At 49.6% G+C, this 18373-nt stretch overlaps 1 protein-coding gene and 1 long non-coding RNA gene across 4 annotated transcripts in view; one reads left to right on the top strand and one right to left on the bottom strand.

Moving 5' to 3' along the window:
* Positions 1 to 16545, bottom strand: part of CREG2 (cellular repressor of E1A stimulated genes 2) — a 36579-nt gene extending 20034 nt beyond the window's left edge. The window contains exons 1-3 of one of the 3 annotated variants that reach the window (XM_089327467.1): positions 14467 to 15441; positions 12211 to 12380; positions 7498 to 7726 (exon numbers count right to left, since the gene is read on the bottom strand). In XM_089327467.1, coding sequence (XP_089183593.1) covers positions 7513 to 7726; positions 12211 to 12380; positions 14467 to 14907 — 825 coding nt within the window. In that variant the 5' untranslated portion in view covers positions 14908 to 15441 and the 3' untranslated portion in view covers positions 7498 to 7512. Of the gene's footprint in view, positions 1 to 7497; positions 7727 to 12210; positions 12381 to 14466; positions 15442 to 16111 lie in introns of those variants that run through there. The other 2 variants (XM_089327468.1, XM_017339483.4) reach the window with 2 other exon arrangements.
* On the top strand, positions 14718 to 17034 carry LOC149127996 (uncharacterized). Its single transcript, XR_016230217.1, has 2 exons — positions 14718 to 14857; positions 16670 to 17034. It is a non-coding gene; the product is annotated as an uncharacterized LOC149127996 (long non-coding RNA).
* Positions 17035 to 18373: the final 1339 nt, after the last annotated feature.

Genomic DNA, 18373 nt, shown 5'->3' with positions numbered 1-18373 from the left:
TGCATACCATTTTCTCTTCATGTGCAGTAAAGGGTTAACTCTGCAAGACTGGGTGGCCCCAGGCCTGCGCAGTCCAGAGAAAGGCCTGGCTTCGGCAGCTCCTGGAGAGTCACCCCTGAGCCTTAGCATGTCCCGCCTGATGAGAAGTTCTGCACATCTGAGGCCTGGCCATGCTGTCTCAGTCTGACATTTTGGGGGGCTGGAGACTTGACAGCTACAGCACCTGTATCACTGAACTGCATAAACATCCTGGTGACACAAGGCTCCAGGGAGCTCCCCTGGCTGGCAGTACCCTGCACACATGTTGTCACACATCTTGGCTGGGAGAATTAGGCACGTACTCTTGGCGCCACTGGGAGGAGGCACCTGGAAGTTTGTGTGCTTATTTTCTCCTGGGCTTTGTCCTATGCTCCTTGGGCTTTTGAGGCTCGCGCGCGCGCTCTCTCTCTCTCATTTATTTATTTAGAAAGAGAGAGATCCTTCATCCACTGGTTCACTCCCCATATGGCTGCAGCAGCCAGGACTGGGCTAGGCTGAAGCCAGAAATCAGGAACTCCATCCTGGTCTCCCACATGGGTGGCAGGGCCCAAGTACTTGAGCCATCCTCCACTGCCTTCCTAGGTGCATTAGCAGGGAGCTGGATTGGAAGCAGAGTAGCCGGGACTCCAACCAGTGCTCCAATATTGGGATGCTGGTGTCACAGGCAGTGGCTTAACCCACTACCCCACAATGTAAGCCCCTACACTTGAGGATCTTGATCTTCTCACTGTAATAAACCACGAACTTTTGAGTCCTGCGAGTCCTTCTAGGAGATAACCGAATCTGTGGGTGGTCTTGGAGTCCCTAGGCCACACCGGGCCAGGCTGGCTTTGACAGCTCCTCTTTTCATAGATGGTAAATATCATAACATGGCTGTTGATGCGTGAGTCACTAAAACCCATCCTCATGCAAGACACGCCATTAAAATCTTAAGCTACATCTGTCAAGCACAGCACAGGTTCTGTTCTACTGAAAGAACTTGTTTTCACCTGCCTAGCAGCTCTCTCTGATACACCCTGTTGAGTTGTAACAAAAGACAATCATGGTGGACAAGCCCACATATCCAGGTACAATGCTGACCGTGGAAACATCATGTGCCAATCCCAAGTGTCCCATGCTATGCTGTTTTCGACACTATAAACATGCAGTTGCTGAGTTATGGATTTTTCTTGTGGGTGAGGATGAATGATTGATAGCATGTGATCTACATAATAGCTATCAAATCTGAATCTACCACGGAACTTACAAATAAAACCAGAGAAGTATAGAAGAAAATAAGTAGTGAACAGGAACTGAATTTCCACATATGGATATATACGGGATTTGTGTCTGGATAAGACTCTCATCATTTGGCCCAATTTTTTTGTTCACTGTGAAGGCTAATTTCTTCACAAAATTGCTCTGTGAGGAAAGCAATGAAATTAGCTTACTCATAAGTAAGTCACTGTAGAATAACAGTGCATTCATTTAAATGGGGAGCATTTATGCTTCTTCACTATGGGCAACTGTGGTGGAATGAGAAGGTCATGCCAAGGTGGCCACTGACAATGGAGCCTGCCTGGCAACAGGCTGTGATTGGATGGCTTCGGAAACTGCCTGGCAACAGGGTGTGATTGGTTAGGGCATAGACCGCCCCTTGACCAGATTGGCTGCCTTAGTTATATAAGCTGCTGTAGCAACTGAAATAAATGAGTCTGCGGGCTGCTCCCCTCTGGCCTGCTTTCACCCAACTCCCGGGGTCTGTGTGGTGACTCCGTGCCTCTTGTCCCCACCATGTTCCTCCTCTCAGAACAAATCAACCCAACTGCAACAGGCAACTACATACAACAGAGAGGAGATTGTATATTTAAATAGGGAAACAGAAACCTTTCTAGTCACACAGCTGGAAACCCAGCGCAATTCCATGTCACTTCCTTCCCACTGGTGGAAGTGGGGATAATGAGCACCACCCCAAAGACCTCCACATCCCCATCTCTGGAACATGGAAATTTGTGGCCTTACACGGCCAAGGAGTTAAGGTTGCCACTCTGGATAGAAGATTAGCCTGGATTCTCTGGCTGGGCCCAGGGCAAGAGAATGTGGAAGGGCCATGCTGTAAGAAGATCCACCTGTCTGTTACTGGCTTTGGGTACATGAGCCAGGAATGCAGTCAGCCCCTAGAAGCTGGAAGAAGCAAGAAAAGGGACATTGTCCTAGCACCTCCAGGAAGAAACAGTCCTGCCAACAACCCAGTTTGAGTCCAGTGAGACCTGTTTTGGGCTTCTGACCCTTAGAACTAGGAGATGACAAATTCATGTTCTTTTAGCCATGATCAGTTGTGATGACTCGCTGCAACAGCAATGGGAAAGGAATACACCATGGAAAGGAAGATGGATTGCAGCCCGGCCCTCGATCGCATGAGTGTAGCACTCCTGAGGTTACTGGCAGCTGTTGCTCCTCACGTGGTCAGCAGAGGCAAGACCCACTAGGAAAAGGGGTACTGTGTACCCCAAGGGCCACGATTTATGACCGTCAGTTCCGAGAGGCAACTTTGGTCTGTGGGAGGCATTGCCCCTCCTCTTGGTAACACATCTCACATCTTTCTCACACACAGCATAGGAACCCTGTTCCACCCATGGGGCTTGACCACCTGGGCTGCCTAAGTCAACCAGCAGATCCTCACCTCCAGTGGTAGTGATGGATGCAGAGACTGGCGCACGAGCAAGCATGGACTTCCGGGATGGAAATCCACTTCCTCTCCTTCGGAGTTACTCTCTCTTTTGCTGTACATAAATGGGAGACACGTGTTCCTAGGTGTGCTGGCCACAACACTTTGGGCCAGGCCAAAGCCAGGAGCCAGGAGCTTCTTCTGGACCTCTCACATGAGTGTAGGAGCTCAAGCACTTGAGCCATCCTCCACTGCTTTCCCAGGTGCATTAGCAGGGAGCTGGATGGGAAGTGGAGCAGCTGGGATTCGAACCAGTACTCATATGGAATGCCTGCACTGCAGGCAGAGGCTTAACCTTCTATGCCACAGTGCCGGCCCCTAGAATGGATCTTATAACTAGGACATGCTCACCGAATGTTGAGTGCTATTAATAGTGATCCAGAAATGGTTTTCAGCGAAGTTACCATGGAACTACGGTAAGCAAAGACACCCATATGCATATGTTTCCATTAACACAGTATCATGCAAAGCCAAGACAGCCTGTATTTACAAAATATTCACAAAATTATACATTTTCCTGAAATAAGACTCTATAGATGATGGTCTACATGGAACAGTTTTCCATGGGTTTCTTGCATTTCTGAATGTCTGCTGAGCTCAGGTCCTGGCTACCTTTGCTCTGGGCCATCTCTTCACACAGACACAACCTTGGAAGACAGAGCGAGTGTCTTCCTCTGGGGCAAGGGGTAGGCTCCCCAGCAACAGATTTTGATTCTCTAGGCTCAGGGTTCCTCTCCTGAAATAGAACCCAGTGTGTGTGCAGGTGCCCTTGGGCCGCCTGACGTGGGATTGAGACTGGAAAAACCAATGCCATAGGTATCCTTACCCGTGAAGAGAGAGAAAGAAAGTCAGAAAGAAAATGAAATCCCAGAGAACAAACTTGTGATCTCTGGGACCAGAAGAGAAGGAACAAGCCAAGAATGGACAACACTCCAAGGAAGTTAGTGTCTGATTTCTGAAGGACAGATCTGGTGGAGTTGGATGAGATGGGGGTGACGGACAGATGGACGGACGGATGGAGGGGAAGCGAAGAGGTTGAGATGGGGGTCATTGTAGCTCCCTGCACAATCCTGCTCTCCCCTCTTGGGGAGAGGCACGATGTCAACTTTCTCCCCGTGACCACTGTTAGATCTCACTGTCTTGGTCAAACGACTGTTGACAAATAGGCAGGGAAGAACTTGTGTTCTTACGTCTTCTCCATGCATGCACAGCAGGTAGAAATGCCCAATAAATATCGTGTGAAGAAAAACAATTCTTATTTTCATCATGATGTTTAATATGTTACTTTGCACACAGTATACTTAGCTAATGTTTCTTTGGATATATTATCAGTATCTTCCTACCTTGTCTTTAAATCATTGAAATAATTGCTTTTCCTCCCAAATTCCTTTTTAATTCAACTAATTAAAATCACTTTTCTTGGTCAGACCTTTTTTTTTTTTTTTTTTTTTTTTTTACCATTTCTACACACTAGATAATTTAGATGCAATTCTGCATTATCTCAGAAAAATTACTTTAATTCCTTGCTTGTCTGATGGGAGAGGCAAAGTCTATAGACTTAGAAGGACATTGACCAGGAACATACCCGAATGTAACTGGAATGTCAGTTCTGAATCCTTGGGAATCTTTCTGTTTCTTCCAATGACAAAATAAGAGAAAATTAGATAAAAAATATGTTGGAAAAATGTTTGCAAATCATATATCTGAAGAGGGCTCTATCTAGAATATATTAAAAACCCTTACAACTCAACAACACAAAGAGAAATAACCCAATTCAAAAACAGGTAACACATTTGAATACATAGCTCTCCAAAGAAGACATAAAAATTGACCAACAAGCACAAATAATGACATTCAGCCTCATTAGTCATAAGGGAAATGCAAATCAAACCACTTCACACCCACTAGGACAGCTATAATAAAAGAGACAGACAATAGGGAATGTTAGTGAGGACACAGAGGGACAGGAGGCCCCATACATTGCTGGTGGGAATATAAAATGGTGCAGCCACTCAGAAATATAATTTTGTACTTCTTCAAAAAATTAAACATTGAATTACCATATGACTCAGACATTCCACTCCTAGGAATGCACCAGAAAACATATACTTGCACAAAACTGTCCACAAATGCTCATAGCGGTATTATGCATGACAGCCAAAACATGGAAACAAATGTCCTTCAACTGATGAATAAGTAATATGTGAAACAATCACATGGTAGAATATTATACAGTCATAAAAGGGATAAATTGCTAATGTAGGCTACTGTGATGAATCTTGAAAATACACCAAGTGAGGTTTGCAATGCTGGCTTCCATATCAAAATGCAGGTTCAAGTCCTGGCTGCTTCTCTTCCAATCTAGCTCCCTGCTAGTGTGCCTAGGAAAGCAATGGATGATGTCCCAAGTAACTGAGCCCCTTGCACCCACGTGGAAGACCCGGATGGAGTTTCTGGCTTCTGGGGTTGGCCTGGCTGAACCCTGGCTATTGCAGCCATTTGGGGAATTAATCAGTGAATAGAAACTCTCTTTCTCTTTCTCTCTGAGTCTCTTCATCTCTCTCAGTTGCTCTTTCAAATAAACACACAACTCTTAAGTTAAAGTAATTATGCTAAGGGAAACAAGCCAGTCCCCAAAAGCCACATATTGTAACATCCCATTTATAGGAAATGTCCAGAATATGCAAATCTTTGGAGACAGAAAGTAGATTATGATTGCCAGGGCCCAGGGTCCCTAAAATACACCCGCTGCATCTATCTTACTAGCTCTGAAAGCTCTTTCAAAGGCGTTTGTTTTTTAGGGGAGGCACACAACCTCATCACTTGTTCATGTCATTTCTGCTTAAGATGAAGGCATGTCCATCAGTGAGAAAAACACTTGTGAACTGGGTGGAGAGAACAGTCAGAAGACAGAGGAGAAAGGCAGTGTAGGGACAGAGGAACTGGAACCATTAGTGGATTCATGAACTGGACAGAAACCATGGGGACAAAACTCTATTGGAAACAAAATTAAGGAGAGAGAAGTGGCTACAGATGGCTATGAAATAAGCCCCAGAAATGAGCAGAAGAAAGAAAACAACACTGGAACACCTGCTCATTTAGCTCTGCCTTTGCAGATTTCTCTGACTCTTCTATAAAAGCTACTCGGGTTAATGTTAGCTCCAGCAATACAGGGATGTTTAGGGGGAGGGGAGAGAGGAGAAGAGATAACACAAATAGGAACAGAAAGCAATTTATTTAGAAGATTTATATGTTGCCTTCAAGGGGGGAATGAACAAGAAGCAGTGAAGAGAAATTGGATTCAACTTCTGGATCTGATTAGGGCTGGGCCCTGTGCTTTGAAATGCATGTCGCATCTCAGGTGGACACAGACAGAGATGCATCTTGGCTATTAGCTCACGGGCCTGCTGCAAGCTGGTGCATCCCCTGTGTGTGCATCAAATGGAGTTCTTGGAGAGAGAGGCAGAATGAACAGACACGGTTCCAGGGGCACAAATCCCAGAGCCTGCCTTAGCACTTGGGCTGGGCTGAGATTGTCGTCTGTCATTCAACATTCTCTTCCTACAAGGACAGTCAGGGAGGCAGGTGGAAGGAGGAATGCTATGAGACAGTTACACTTTTCCAGAACCCTTTTTACTTTTTGCACAGAAGAGATGATTAAATTCAGGGTGTGCGAATTCAGTTATTTGTGCCCACTAGGGGTTTCCCTAACCCACGACATAACCAGGATCCTGTTTCACTGAAGGAATTCCTGTTCCCACGTTTGTGCCCACAATAGACCAGGGCTGCCTAAAGGGTAGGACAGGAACTACAAATGTGTCTGAGCAGGTGATCCCAAGAGCTCTGGTGGGAACAATATATATATATTTTTAACTTATTTACCTGATAGGCAGGGAGGGAGGGAGAGAGAGCTCTCCCATATGTTTGTTTACCCCACCCAAATACCTGCCACAGCTGGGGTTGGATCAAGCTAAAGCCTGGAGCCAGGAACTCTCTCCTACACGGATGGCAGGAACCCAAGTACTTGAGCCATCACTTGATGCCTCTCAGGGTGCTTGTTACCAGAAGCTAGAATCAGAAGTGGAGCTGGGTTTCCAACCCAGGCACTCCGCCATGGAATCCACACATCCCAAGCATTGTCTTCACCACTGCATACACTAACCCAGAATGTTAGTGTCCTCCACGATGTTAAGCCACATCAAAGTCTGATGAATTAAAGAGCTCTGGTACGAGCCACCATGCATCCTTAGGGCAGGAATGCTCTCCCCGTTGGGGAGTAAAAGGGCTTTCACTCCATGATGCACTTCACTGAAATCCATTGGGCAGGTGCGGGTGGGGGTGGGGCAGCCTGTGGCCAGCAGTTAAGATGCCTGAATTCCTGCACCGCTCAGTGGAGAGCCTGGTTTTGATTCCTGGCTCCAGCTTCCTGCTAAAGCAGACCCTGGGAGGCAGCAGGGATGGCTCCAGTCATTGGGTCCCCGCCCCCCCCCCCACCCCCCGGGAGGGAGACCAGTATTGAGATACTGGCTCCCAGCTTTGGCCTTGACCCAGCCCTGGCTGTTGTGGATGGGAACTCTTTCTCTAATGTTCTCTCTAAACAAATAAGTAATTAATTAAATAAAACAAAAGGCTTTTGGGGAAGAGAGGGGAAAGTGCTTTCAGATCCTCTTTTCTTGACAACCAACAGTCTAGTTAAGAACCTAACATTTGTCCAAATTATCAGCTGAAATTTTTTCATTTCTTTTTTTTTGGGGGGTAGGATTTATTTATTTATTTATTTGAAAGGCAGAGTTACAGGGTGGCAGAGGCAGAGAGAGAAGTGTTTCAACTGCTGGTTCACTCCCCAAATGGCTGCAATGGCTGGAGCTGGGGTGATCTGAAGCCAGGAGCCAGGAGCTTCTTCTGGGTCTCCCACATGGGTGCAGGGGCCCAAGCACTTGGGCCATCTTCTGCTGCTTTCCAAAGTGCATTAGCAGGGAGCTGGATAGGAAGTGGAGTAGCCAGGACTCGAACCAGCGCCTCTATGGGATGCAGGCACTGCAAAGTGTAGCACTTTACTTGCTACGCCGCAGCGCCAGCCCCCTGAAATTTTTTCATTTCAGGAGAGCTATCTGACGAAGTTCTTTGGGTTTCATTTAGGTACTTCTCTTCAGTATGAAAACTGATCCAATATCATCATGCAGAAGAGTTCCCCCATCCTCCCGCCTCCCACCCTGACCCCATGCCAGCCCTGCTGCACTAAGAAGATACAAATGGAAAACCTATGGTGTGCAAGCACCCAGCTCTACAAGGGAAGAGGTTGCATCGCTCAAGTGGTCTTTATCCATCAAAATCTATTGAATTTTCACACAGCTGGGCCCTGATCACTTAGTTGTAGGCACCTGTCCATGTCCATGGGCGTTGACAGGAGAGAGAAATAAAGGGGGGGGGGGAGGATGGCTGATGGTCAGAATCTTTTAAGCTAGAATCTTCTTTTCAATTTGCCATCTTGCTAGAAAGTAGATTCCCACCCCTAATTATCCAATTAGTTAATGAAGAAATCACATCACCCGAGAGTAAACAGATTAATTGAATAAAACAGACATTAAGTAAGCTAACGATTATCAGGCAAGACATGTTTGTGGATTCTGGCTTGGATGGAAGTCATGTTTGACAAGTGGGAAAGCCGCCTCCCGTTCTAGGTTTTTCAGACTGTCATTTTTTTTTTTTTTTTACCTTTTAAAATATTGACTTGTCCAATAAAGATGTAATATATTCCAGGTGTACGATACGATTTGATTTACACATACGCTTTGTAATGATTGCTGCAGTCAAAAAAGAGCTCCATCACCAACCATGCTGCACCTTAAACTTGTACCAGAACTTGTTCATCTTATAACTCAAAGTTGAAAGTGTTTCGTCAACCAACATCCACCCTGTGTCCTCCACTTCCCTGCCCCTGCAACCACCGTGCTACTCCTGGCTTTTGGGAGTTCCACTCCCTTGGACTCCACATATGAAGTCACATCATGCAATATGTGTCTTTATGTCACGCTATCATTTTGACTGGACCTTACAAATGACAACAGCCATCCTGGGGCTAAACCACAGTTCCTAGCAGACCATTCCTGGAAATCCACTTAATGTTCTCATTTTCCTCTTCCAGGTCTCCCATGTGGGTGCAGGGGTCCAAGGACTTGGGACATCTTCCACTGCTTTCCCAGGCAATAGTAGAGAGCTGGATAGGAAGTGGAGCAGCCGGGACTTAAACTGGTGCCCATATGAGATGCCAGCGCTTCAGGCCAGGGTGTTAATCTGCTGTGCCACAGCACCAGCCCCTATGTTCTCATTTTTCTAAAGCAGTGTCAGAAGCAATCCATAGCTCCTTTAGGCTATAAACCTTTGTTTCCAAGAGCCTCTGGTCCTTGTGCTGGGGGAGGGGCAAGGCGACCCAGATCATTAATTGGTCCCTCTCATCCCTGACCTCCAAGCAGTTGAAATTCACTCTTCTACCCCAAGAATGTGGAAGTGTTAGGTAGGAAGTCAGGTATGAGCTTATGTGTGCGTGACAAAGGCCTAAAGAAAAGACATCTATGTCCAGCATATGCATCTGCATCTCAAAGTCATCCTGATAACGTTTCAGGGGCAGCCCAGTGTTTGCATCCTGCCCTGCCCCTTCTACCCGATAACCTGCCAGGTGGGGGTCCCCGCCCCTTCTGCCTGACAAATTTTCCACAATCTCCCAGATGCAGCACAGTATCTGCATTTCAAATACCCTGCTCTGGATCCAGGGGGTCCTGCTCACCCTTCCTCTAAACTCAGGATGGTGCCAGCTAGCCTTCCTCCTGTCTGATACCTTCAGGGGAAAACTCAGATAGGAGCTTCTTAATATTTACTTCCATAAAATCCTTTGTTTCAGGAGGAGATGTGTGAAGACAAAGACCCATCTCCTTTAAAACCGGATGGCGCGCTCAGCCCTCTGCCTCTATGCTGAGCCGCCCGCCTGCCTGCCCAGGTGTAATCTCCCCACTCAACCATGTAACCTCGCTCCTCCCCCACCCCCTGTCTGAGCGACTAGGCACTCTCTCTCAGGTCCTGTCTGGAGAGGTGCCCATCCGTTCTTACGGATGTCCTTTTCCCTAACAAACTTTGTTACTTTACTTTCCACTACTCTCTGTCTCACGCCTGAATTCTTTCTTGCGCGAAGACAAGAACCCTGCCATTCACCGGTAACAGAAGTTCCCCCTTTACGGCATGTTTTGTAGCAAACTATATATAAAAATATAGCACCTTACTCAACAGACTGTCGTACAAACAGATGCCCCTTGATGTACAATAGGGTTATGTCCTGATGAACACACCCTAAGTTAGAACCATCATTAAGTCAAAAACGCATTGAATCCATGTACCCTACTACACATCCTAGCTAAGCAGAACCCCAATGAGTTGACATCCTACATTGTATCATTGTGGCTCCTCTAGGAGCATCCTGCCTCCCATCACTCACAGAGGCACAGGGCTCTCAGATCTCTTTCCTCTCACTACTTCCTGCTTTCAGCCCTGCTGGGACCTGTCGGTGGATGAGTCTTTCCCTAGGTGGAGGGGCGTGGTAGCCTCGTTCATGGATCTATGTTCGCTTGTCTGTTTCCCAGGGCAGGCGTGTCTGGGTTCTGGCATCAACATGTTCCAGCATGACTGGTTTTAGGACATGTGCAGTAGGACACCCTTGAGAGGTTAAGAAAGGAATCCTGGGAATATATGTCTACCAACAGCAAGCCTGACTTACCAAAACCAGGGAAAATATTCCCTGACAAAGGGAACATTTCTTTTCCTGGCTTTTTGTCACAACCTGACAGAGAACTGGGTGGGCTGAAGGGTCCCCACTTGCCAAGGGAATGACAGGGTCACCTGCAGGCTGCCCTCTACAGCACACACTTGCTCTTATTAGCCCTGGAAGAATGACCACACTGTTTGGCTACTGGGATTTTCACGCTACTCATAGAGAACAGTAGAATTTCAGAGGGGAGATGAAGCCAATTGATTTTCTATGGCACGGCATCGCCACATTGTACAGGGAATGTCACTGGAGGCCCTGAGGTTAGAGGACTCACCCAGGCCACCTCACCACCAGATGGGGTGGGGCACGGCAGGGCTCGCAATGCAGCCACCACACCAGCTCTGTGTGGCCATTTCCTGTTCAGTAGGGAACTTCAAGCTTTGCAATTTTGCCTTCAGACAAAGGTGTCTGGATCAATGCTCCACCTGTGCTGAAATACCATCAGAAGGCTTGGGAAAGTGGGTCAGAGGTTGCCGGTTCTTTATGGCAGATGCAGGGATAAAAACGAACTGGAAAAACAATAAGCTGTGTATTGCATGTGTGGGGAGAGAAGCTGCCGGCTCCTCCGGTGCCAGCCCGCAGTCCTTGTCTGCAATGCCAACAGCTGCATTTCACCCACCCACTTCTGGGCAAGGCACTGTGTCCCTGTGTCCAACACTCTCAGTGAACCCTAGGATAAGGCAGAGATTATTACAGACATCCTCGACCTACAGTGGCTCTCCTTAATTATTTTCAGCTTTACAATGACGCAGTAAAAATTGCACTTGAGATTTTTACCTTTTCCGGGACTAGCCATATAGCAAAACCACAGTGTTTTTTTTTTTTTTTTTTTTTTTTTTTTGACAGGCAGAGTTAGATAGTGAGAGAGAGAGACAGAGAGAAAGGTCTTCCTTTTGCCGTTGGTTCACCCTCCAATGGCCGCTGCGGCCGGCGCACCACGCTGATCTGATGGCAGGAGCCAGGTACTTATCCTGGTCTCCCATGGGGTGCAGGGCCCAAGCACTTGGGCCATCCTCCACTGCACTCCCTGGCCACAGCAGAGAGCTGGCCTGGAAGAGAGGCAACCGAGACAGAATCCGGCGCCCTGAACGGGACTAGAACTTGGTGTGCCGGCGCCGCAAGGCGGAGGATTAGCCTAGTGAGCCGCGGTGCTGGCCTCACAGTGTTTTTTCATTCTCAGTCTATTAGTCAACAAATCATATGAGATAGCCAACACTTTTTTATAATCTAGACTTCATGTTAAATGATGTTGCCCTACTGTAGGCCAATGTAAGTGCTCTGAGCACGTGTGAGGGAAGTGATGCTGAGCTACACTGTTTTGTGAATTAGGTGTGCTGAATGCATTTTCCGCTTATGATATTTTCAGTTTATAGAGGGTTGATCAGGACACAACGTTATCAAAAGTGGAGGACGGCTGCATTCCTATTTTACAGACCAGGAAACTGAGGCTGACAAAGGTTAGGTAACTTGTTCTAAATCGACCATTTATTGAGAGGGGGAATTCTAATTTATCCAACTCCAAGGGCAAAGACATCAGTAGGCATATCAAGGTTCTGTTAAGGCCATGTGACTCAGAAGGGCGTCCATGTCTGACTCTCTCCTCAAGACTCCCCAGGACCTGTGCATGCAAAGCCAAACCCTTGCGTACCTGCAAAACTCCCCCTCGGATTCGGGCAGCGTCAACGAGGCCATGGGGTTCTTCACCAGATCGGCCACCACGGGGTCCCTGGCCGTCACGTAGAAGAAAGGAATCCCGGTGCTGTTGTTGAAGGGGCCGTCACTGACGGGCAGGCAGTTCCCAAAAGGCAGTCCTTGGATCTAACAAACACCAAAAATGGCCTTTTCATTAAAGCATCATGGGCTGACGAGCTAGGGGCTCGCCTCGTGTCTCTGGACAGGAAGTACAGCACTGGGGAGTTGGGGAGGGCACCCCAGCTTCACAGTAATAATACAGGCAAGGTAGTTCCCAACCTGCCCGAAGCTCCCAGCGATGGCTCCAGGCTTTGTCTATGACACGCGCTGCAGTGGCACCCTGTCTGGAAGGGATGGGGTAAGGACTTTTCTCGAAGCTGCCTGTGTGCAGCCAAATCCTCTCACTTGAATGAATTTCACATTAATTAGGGAATGGATTGTGTCAAGCCTGTCACAGAAGTGCCCCTGAGAGCCCTACTGCTGTCAGCTCTTTCTCCAAGGATTTCTTTTTAAAAGACGTATTTTTATTTATTTATTTGAAAGGCAGAGTCACACAGAGTCATGGAGAGACAGAGCGAGGTCTTCCATAGTCTGGTTCATTCCCCAGATGGCCATAATGTTCCTGCCTGGGTCAGGCCAAAGCCAGGAGCCAGCTGCTACATCCTGGCATGGGTGGCAGGGGCCCACGCACTTGGACCACCTTCCGCTGCTTTTCTCAGGCCATTAGCAGGGACACGGATCAGAATTGGAGCAGCCGGGACTCGAACCGGTGCCCATGTGGGAAGCTGGCATCATAGGCAGAGGCTTTGCCCACTGTGCCACAGTGCTAGCCCTGCCCCTAAGGTTTTGATGCTAGAATTTAAAGTGTTGCATGACAACAGGGTGTGGGGCTGTAAAAGGGATACCCTGAAGGAATTCACCAAAATGATAGTGTCCTTCACTCACAGCTTGTTTTTCAGCTTGTCAGAAACCACCCAGAGTCATGCTTTGCATACATGCAAATACTTTCTGAATTTGATGAGTTTAAATTGAACGTCAATACTGGAAAGGGAGACTCTTAACAGAGCTAGGCAAAGGCATGCTGAAAGTCAAAATCTTTCTAATACACTGGCAACTCAACTTTTAATTGCTTGGTTAGGTTTGTTTCACACCAAGCTCAGATTCGTATGTCAACTTTGTATCTTAAGGTGTGTCTTAGGAGTGCAAGATCTAACTAAGAGAAACCACTGGGTACGCTGAACACCCAGCTCAGATCCAACTGGCTCTGAATCCCATACTAAAGGGGTTGAGATCACTGCCATAGTTGGAGTAAAGCTGTCATTTAGGTAATCTTATTTGCAAAAAAAGAACCTTCACAGCTCCCTAGTAACTAACTGCCGAATTTTATAGACGAGGAATGTCAAGGGTAGAAGCCGATGTCGCAGCCACAGTCTCCCGCTGGTGAGACCCAGAGCTGGGACAGGACAGGAACCTGCCCCCCCGCCCCCCCTCCCCGTGCATCCCTAAGGGTATATTCTTTTCTGTATAAAAGAAATAGCAATTCGAATTACTGCTCTGCAGTTCCACCCTTACATCTATCTCATCGGCTCTCAGGGGCTTTCTGCGGGTGTACACTCACGTCCTTCCAGCCGGAAAAGTGTCCAACAGGAGAGTAAACACCTGTGAACTGAACACTAGAAACCGCAGCAGCCGGCGGCCCCTCCCGGAGCTGTTAGCTCGCCATCCAGAAAAATTCTAGAATCCCATTTTTCAAAATCTAATTTTTCCATTAGAGCCTGGGTGGTGTCTTGCTCCCCACTCCTGCCTCGTTTGGGTGTCGGGAAGTGACGGGGCCGTGAGACCGCGCGGGGAGGGGCTGTAGGCGCCTGTTCTGCGGTTCCAAAGGCGACGCTGGCCTGGGTCTCTGGCCAGACGCGGGTTGCTCGCATGTCACTCTAGCCATCTTTAGATCGATCCGGTCCCCAACTACCTGGCAGGCAGCTTGGTTTTCAGCGCTCCCGGCCCGGCCCCGACACAGACACTTTGCCAAGCCAGCGCAAGCACAACCCGGTTCCATCATTCACACGATGTCCATGGCCCTCTGCCGCTCCCGGGGCATGTCTGGATCCGACTACCCGCCCTGTCGCCAGCTCCTCCCGGTGCCCTAGGCGCGCCGCCAGACTGCCGCCGCGAGAGGTGCACCTGCAGCCCGCGCCGGGCCCGCGTGGCTTACCTGCTCGCGGGCGGACACGGTGGCCAGGCAGCCCCAGGCGCTGGCGTGGGCCAGGGAGCGGGCGGTGCCGGCGTGCAGCCTCGGGCCAGGGGCCGCGCCCGCAGCGGGGCCGCTTTCCCGGCGGTAGGAGAACATTCCCGGCGGCGCAGGGGGCGGCCTGGAGCGGCCGGTTCCCGCCCGGGGCCGCAGGTGCGCGTCCTCCTTGTGTGCCGAGGCCGGGAGGCTCTGCTGCCAGATGCTGCCAGAATCTTCCAGCAGCGCGGGCAAGGCTTCCTCGGTGGAGGCGCTGTCCAGCTCCTCGTCCACCTCGTTGGTGACGGCCCAGGACACCGAGCTCACGATCACGTACCCCGCGGCGGGCGACAGCAGGGCGCTGCAGCACAGCAGCCAGGTGAGGCGGGTCCCGGGCCGCGCCGGCCGCTGGCTTCGGCACACCGACATCTTGCAGGCGGCGGCACGCCTGGACGCGGGGACCGCCGGCAGCGCCCCCCGGCGGCGGAGGCGCGGAGCGCGACCCTCCCTTGGCACCCTACTCCAGGCCCCCCGCAGGACCCCAGGGTGCGGTCCCCAGCGCGAGCCCCCGAGACGCCCTCGCAGCCGCACGCCCGGCGATGCCGGGAGCCCACCAGCGCGCCGCACGTACTGCAGCCGCGGTGCGCAGAGCCCGCGTCGCGTGCCAGCTGCGGGCCTGGCTTCGCCGCCCGCAGGAGCGCACGGGTTCCGCAGCCAGAGGGCGGGCGTTCAAATCCCGGTCGAACGTGCTCCTCTGCTGTATGACCCTGCCAGGCCGCTTAGCCTCTCTGTGCCCCGTTCCCTCATCCGCAAACGCAGATGGTAGCTGCCTCACCGTGGGGCGAGGGGTGGGATGGCTAAGTGATGCGCTGTTTGAATTCTTGATCTATGCGGAGAATCTGGCTGTCCATTCCGGCAGTGTTCCATCCTGGGTGTTGCCGAGAGAACGTTCAGTACCAGGGAAGACATAAAGTGAGATCCTTCAATCTTATGTACACCTGTTTCTTCGTCAGTGTTGAACGTTAGAAATGGCAGGTGGTCCCGACCCTTTTCAGGTCCGTGGTGGTAACACTACATGCAGCTCCTTGGAGCCGATGCATCCCGAGGAGCCCCTGGGAAAACGGGCGGCTCCGTGTGCTTTCCCAGCTCGAAGAGGGGCTCTCTGGACTTGGACCTTGGCTCTTTTCCTCTGCTTTCCCAGGCGCCTTAGCAGGGAGCTGGACTGGAAGTGGCGCCCATATGGGATGGCCGGTTCACAGGCGGTGGCTTTACCTGCTGCACCACAACGCCAGACCCAGGGCAATTCAGTTCTGAGATGCCTGAGCTGGCCTGCCCCCGGAACACACCTGTGGTGTCCTGCCCTTGTCTGTGATTAAGAAAGGACTTTCATTCGTAGAGCCTATAATAGACTCCTATTCCCCAATTAGCTTCACCTCCAGTCAGCTTGCTGTTCTCGGTTATACTCATGTTCTCATGTATTTAGTTGAAGGGAGAGAGAGAGAGAGAGAGAGGCCATCCACTGATTCACTCCCCAAATGCCCACAATGCACAATGCCTGGAGCTGAGCCGGGCTGAAGTTTGAAGTTGGGAACTCAATCCAGGTCTCTCCCATGGGTGGCAGAAAGCTACCTACCTGAGCCATCACTGTTATCTCCCAGGGTCGGCATAAGCAGGACGCTAGAGTGCGGAGTGGGATCTGGGATCTGAGCCCAAGCAGGCGGCTGTGGGACACAGGTGTGTCAACTGCCAGGCTAAACACCTGTTCTGGGTTCTTGTGCTTTATTTCCCCATTAGATCTAAACTCAAAGGAGAAGGAGGTGGGTAAGCAATCATTGCCCTCCCAACTCCACCATACAGTGTGTCTCAGGGCACGAGAGCTGCTCAATAAATAGCCATGGTTATTTGCCTGTTGCTCCTGCATACCTGTGAGTGTCTTACCGGTCCCTCGGCTTCTGGGAGAGATTGCCCCATGGATCTCCTGCACTTTTAGAATTCATCACCTGTGTGATGCCAGAGCAGGTGTATCCCCCAGAGTGATTTAACGCTCCATTTCACAGAAGCAGCCCAGGTAGTAAAGATAGCGGGTGTAAGTATGTTTAGTTTTATTCTGTGGGCAACCTGGGTAATGTGACTGCAGGCAGCAAAGGTGTGGCTGATGTGTTAATTGAAGATTCTGTAATCTCACTCTCAGGACATATGTCCATCATTGGCCGCACGCTGGTGGTCCACGAGAAAGAAGACGACTTGGGCAAAGGTGGAAATGACGAGAGTACAAAGACCGGGAACGCCGGCAGTCGTTTGGCCTGTGGTGTCATTGGAATCGCCCCCTAAACATTCCTGCCATGTGGTCTGAGTCCCAGGAGCTCATCTGTTAGCCTGCTGGTTGTAGACATGTAACCTGATGCACATTAAACACTGTCACCTGCAAGTGTCATGCAGTGATGTTTCTTCAGTTGCTTTCAGTACCTGTGATGAATCTGATCTCTGAATCCTTGGAAGATTTGTATGGTTTTATAAAACTCATATTCAATTAAAATGTCTGTTTGAATAAAAAAATTTATTTTATTTACACCAAACTGATGGCCAAAATGATTTCTCCATTTATACTACTGCTATCAGAGTGTGAGTTACTATTGCTCCATATTCTCATCCACACGGATTAGTCAGTATTTTCTCCCTTACCCGTGAACCTGGTGGATTGGCCTTGGGTATCTCATTGTTAATTTTTATTGCATTTTCCTAATGATTTATGTGGCTGAGCACTTTTTTTTTTTTTTTTGACAGGCAGAGTTAGACAATGAGAGAGAGAGAGACAGAGAGAAAGGTCTTCCTTCCGTTGGTTCACCCCCCAAATGACCACTATGGCTGGCACTCTGCGCCAATCCGAAGCCAGGAGCCAGGTGCTTCTCCTGGTCTCCCATGCGGGTGCAGGGCCCAAGGACTTGGGCCATCCTCCACTGCCCTCCCGGGCCACAGCAGAGAGCTGGACTGGAAGAGGAGCAACCGGAACTAGAACCCAGCGCCCCAACCGGGACTAGAACCCAGGGTGCTGGCACTGCAGGCAGAGGATTAGCCTAATGAGCCTGGGCGCCGGCCAGCTGAGCACTTCTTATACCGTTTGATATCTGTTTTTGTGAAATGCTGTTGTTAATACATTTTGATCTTTTTTTTTTTAAGTGTGGTATAAAAAAAAAAACCCCACACACCATGAGATCTAGCCTCTTTACAAATGGGTATAGTACAGTATTGTTAACAATACAGCAGGTGTCTTGAACTTTTGTACTTTGTATGGTGGACAGTGCGTGTACTGAGAGCAGCTCCCTCCTCCTCTCTTCCCAGGCTCCAGCAGCCACTGTTATTTGAGTTTGACCACCTCAGACACCTCACATGCAGTACATTTCCTTCTGTGAATGGCTGACTTCACTTAGCATAAGACTCAAGCTTCGCCTGTGTGGTGGGTGTGATGGGATTGCTGCTGCTGCTTATTATTAAGATTTATTCAATTATTTGAAAGTAAGAGTTGCAGAGAGAGAGAGGGGGAGAGACAGAGTGGGGGAAGGGGGAAGAGAGAGAATCTTCCATCTGCTGGTTCACGTCCCAGATGGCTGTAGTTGCAAGGGGTGGGCCAGGCAAAACCCAGGAGCAAGGGGCTTCTTCCAGGTCTCCTATGTGGGTGCAGGGGCTCAAGGACTTGGGCCATCTTCTACTGCTTTCCCAGGCCATAGCAGAGAGCTGGACCGGAAGTGGAGCAGCTGGGACTCGAACCAGCGCCCGTCTGGGAAGCCGGTACTGCAGGCAGTGGCTTTACCTGCTTACTCCACTGCGCTGGCCCCGAGGCAGGAGTCTTAAGTGGCATCTTAACTGCTAGGTAAAATGCCTGCCCCATTATTCAGTG

This window comes from Oryctolagus cuniculus, chromosome 2 (genome assembly GCF_051225735.1).
Source record: "Oryctolagus cuniculus isolate XC-2025 breed Fujian yellow rabbit chromosome 2, ASM5122573v1, whole genome shotgun sequence".
Classification (NCBI taxonomy): domain Eukaryota; kingdom Metazoa; phylum Chordata; class Mammalia; order Lagomorpha; family Leporidae; genus Oryctolagus; species Oryctolagus cuniculus.
This window is presented reverse-complemented; position numbering and strand designations above follow the sequence as displayed.